Here is a 4,074-nt window from a genome sequence, read left to right as displayed (position 1 = left end):
TAAATAATTATATCAGTAATATCTATCGATTTCAATTTGTATCGTTAAAGTTTTCATGGCTTGCTATTATAAGTTTACAGATTACCTTATAGCTAAATTTTGTTTCTCAACTTAGATAAATGTAATACGGAACTTATCAACTTTAAATTATGTCATAAAAATTTTTATATTTTAATTTAATATATAAATATCTTTTAATACAGAATAATAATTTATGATTTGATAATTTATTTTGCTAATATAAGAAAGAATGAATGAATATATATATATATATATATATATTTATGAAATTATCCATACTTAATTAGAGTTATTATTAAAATAAAGTCAAATAATATATATTATTAAATTCTCTTGTTACATTAAAATAAAATTAAGATAAATTAAATATGGATTCTTTAGACATTAACATGAAATCAAATTTACAAATAAAATAATAATAATTATTATTTATTTAATAAAATGATAATAAGATAAATTAAACAAATAAATAAATAGAAACATATATTTTATATTTTTCATTTAAATGACTATAAAATAAATAAAATGAAATTATACATAAATCACTATAAAAAAAAGTTGGAAAGAAAAATTACATAATTATAATTATGATTTATTATAAATATTTTTCACAAAAACTTTAAAGAAAAATATATTAAATTAAAATTTAATAATTTTTATAATATAAATTGAAGTTGATAGACTATTGTGATACATTTATCTAAATTAAGAAATTATAAATATAAAATAACCATAACTTAACCTATCAACTAAAACATAAAAATTTTAATAAAACTTAAATTAAAATTTAAAAAATTTTATAATAAAAATTAAAATTAATAAATGTTATTGATAAAACTATTTAAGCTAAAATGCGATGAATAAATTTTTTTTTTTCTAGTTCGCGCAATTACACAAATGTTTATATAAATGTATAAAAAAATTATAGCAAGCTCTGAAATACTAAAAAAAAAATAATTATGATTATTTTTTAAATAAAAAAAATGCAGTAATCTATCTCCCACATAAAAGAATCAAATAGAATTGATGATGTGGATCCCACGACTCCCAAGATAGGAGGAGATAATGCGCTCAAGTGGTAGGAGAAAATAAAAAAGAGAAAGAAACTGTGTACACCAAGAGGAGAAAGACAGCCCAAATCGACGCTGACAAAGGCCGTACTGCTTGCTCTCCCTGTTGGCGAAGATAGGGACGTAGAAACTGCAACTTTTGTAGGCCCCACTCTTTAATAATAAATCCAAAATTAAATTATACATGTATCTTATCGCCCCTCCCCCCTTCCTCCTTTGATTCCTTCTCCTTTTCTTCACGTCTCTTTGCGTCTTCCAAAAGCCGCCTCCTTCCCCCTAGCTGTATAGCCCAAAATATTATTATTTACCCATCCTCTTTGCTTGTATTTCTCTACTTCTTCATCCTTTCGATTATGGATAAGCAGCAGCAGCATAGATTAGTGGTGTATTATGAGGTCAATTACCTAATTTTATTTATGAAATAGGTGATTGATGATTGATTTCCATGGTGGACAAGTAAAGCTTTGCTCCAAATGCATTCCTTCCCTTACCCTTTATATGTTTATCTTTTTCTACCAGGAGATTTTGAGTAAGAAATAAGAGACTGAAGATTCAAATATTGAATCTATCAAGTAAAGATATACCTTCAACTAATGAACTTTTTTAAATAAAAAATTAAAAAATAAAGACTTGAACTTGAATTTACTAAGTGAAGAAATTTACATGCTAATCTCGGATTGATTTTTTATGTGCTTAATGAAATGGTAAGCAGAATGATGTGAATTTGTTTGCTTTCAAGGCCTTAAATTCCACATGACCCATCCAGGGGGGAAAAACTTCAGTATCAAAATGGATAAACCAGGGGCTCATTAGGTGAAGTTTCTTGACATCGCCCACCCACCCATCACATGCGCTTATCAATTACCCAAAACACAAATTAATAAAATTAAAGAAGATGATGAAACAAGTAATTTTTTTATTATTTATTATTCATGTCATACAGACATCACAAAACAAATTTTACAGAACAATCACCGGCAAATTCATTTGTTCTCTTGATCAATACTCATAAGAGAAATCCTCTGCCGGTGATTTACGAAAACTCGCCGGATAATTAATCCAATTCCGGGGTGGAAAATTAACCAAAACTTATGAAAATGGACTAATTCCCATGCTGGAAATGTCAGATGCACAAAATTAAACAGAACACTTTTTTTTTTTTTCATCTTTCCCTAAACAAACAGGTTCAGGAGCTTTCCTCCCGGTCCGCTCTCCAAACACGTTATCGTCGTCGTCACCGACTCCTCTGAATTCATAGACGGACTGCCCAGCCTCAGGTTTTCCGGTTTACACGGCGATGTTTTTGGGGAGAAGATCTGCATCAACCGAAGATCCAGATCGTTCTTCGGTAACTGTAGCTGAAATTGTTGCTGCTTAACCATATTCACAGGTTCGTCCATTATTTTCCGTTTTGGCGACACTTTGGATCTCGAATTGGAAAATCGGGAATGGTGAATCGGATTTGGATCCTGGAGTTTCCACATGTCCGTACAGGCCACTTCAACCTCGGACGCTTCGTCGGACGCCGGGGACGGAGATCCTCCTGCTGCGAGAAGCTCAGGCATCGGCCGCAGCGTGCCGCCGCGTAGAACAGTTTCTACAGCGGCTTCGCAAACGTGCCAATTACCAGTCCACAGGAGCCCTACAGCGCCGTTTACAGGATTCACGGTTCTACCGCAGGCTTCAAATAATAAAGATTGAAACAAAGCTGGAAAACCAAGATACCAAATATCAAAATAAGATCTAAACACCATAAACACAAAAAGGGTACGTATTGTTAATAGTTCAATAGACACTAACCAGGACGCTGGCTTTCGGGAACGGCTGAGATGAAAGACATGAGACCGGCGCGGCCAAAGAACTTAGCGACGAAGACGGTGGCGTGGCCTTGGGCTTCAGGGCTCTCGATCCACTGTAAACACGGCCGTAAAATACAGGTTTCGCTGCACCCTTTGCGTAAGACTCTGCAACCGTTGCAACTCATTTTTTCTTTCTACTCACATAAACACAAACACAAAACCCAACTCAGACCCAAAATGATTAGCTTGAAGAATTGGCAGGGCAGAGTGAGTATCCAATTAGAGAAGAAGCAAAGAAAGGAGATTCAGGGAGATGGAGAAGAGAAATTAAGGTGCAAGGAGAAGGGGAAGGTGGCATATATATAAAGAAGAACCTGATTTTGAAGCATGGGTTGGATTTAACAATTAACTGGAGTTGAGTTAGTTTAGTGGGTGGGTGGGTGTGTGCATTTAACTAGGGAAGGACATAGGGAAAAGAAAGGGTTAGATTCCAAAGACTTGGGCGCGAGCGGCTCCGTGTCTCCGCGGATGGTTGTCCCTCCACCGTCGGATTCTTCAATTTTTTTTTTTAAAGAAACCCTTTACGTTTTGTGGTGGTGAGTTGCATATTTTGATTGATGGGGGCTTTCCCTTTCGGCATCATTTCATTTTATTTTTATAATAGCCATTTTCAATTTTCTTTTTATTCTCCATTGAGAAGAAAAAGATGGGTGAAATGAAACTTCGGGTATTTGGAGTTAATTCATTAAAAAAAAAAAAAAGCGTGACGGGCATGGCATGCACATGTATGGAGAAATGGGAAAATGTTGGCTTTGTTGTTGCGGGTTTATGATATTGGCAGTGAGGGGTGAAGATATGGTATTTTTTGTGGCCAATCATTGGTGGGATGGATTGGTGCGAGATCAGGAAACACACCCGTTGTTAGTCTTGACTGCTTAGTTAAGAAAAGTTAAGAGGGGGAATTAAATAGAGTAGATTTGTGCAAACTACTCCCAGCTAATCTTGCTATATGTGCACATATATAAAATACAGCCATGAAAGTCCTCATCTATGTACATCTATCTCATTTGCCAATAAAGGATTCTGGACCCATTCATCTGATAAGCAGAGAGTGATCGATTATGATGTTGTACAACAAAGTATACAACCAAATTCTGGCATTTATGCTTTGCTTTCTTCAATCG

At 34.1% G+C, this 4,074-nt stretch overlaps 1 protein-coding gene across 1 annotated transcript; it reads right to left on the bottom strand.

Annotated features, from left to right (window-relative positions):
• Positions 1-1,990: 1,990 nt before the first annotated feature.
• LOC110634412 (LOB domain-containing protein 38) lies at positions 1,991-3,448 on the bottom strand. Its single transcript, XM_021783396.2, has 2 exons — positions 2,892-3,448; positions 1,991-2,799 (listed from the first exon to the last, which is right to left on the bottom strand). Exons 1-2 carry the CDS (start codon positions 3,073-3,075, stop codon positions 2,264-2,266), a joined length of 720 nt encoding a protein of 239 aa, XP_021639088.2. The 5' UTR covers positions 3,076-3,448; the 3' UTR covers positions 1,991-2,263.
• Between the last annotated feature and the right edge of the window lie 626 nt (positions 3,449-4,074).

The sequence above is a fragment of the Hevea brasiliensis genome, chromosome 10, assembly GCF_030052815.1.
Source record: "Hevea brasiliensis isolate MT/VB/25A 57/8 chromosome 10, ASM3005281v1, whole genome shotgun sequence".
In the NCBI taxonomy this organism is placed as follows: Eukaryota; Viridiplantae; Streptophyta; class Magnoliopsida; order Malpighiales; family Euphorbiaceae; genus Hevea; species Hevea brasiliensis.
This window is presented reverse-complemented; position numbering and strand designations above follow the sequence as displayed.

Excerpts from the sequence above, each read along its gene's own strand:
- LOC110634412 (XM_021783396.2), bottom strand. The coding sequence starts at position 3,075 with ATGAGTTGCAACGGTTGCAGAGTCTTACGCAAAGGGTGCAGCGAAACC. Across the intron at positions 2,800-2,891 it reads TCCCGAAAGCCAGCGTCCTG|CTTTGTTTCAATCTTTATTA; the intron begins GTTAGTGTCTAT and ends TTGGTTTTCCAG.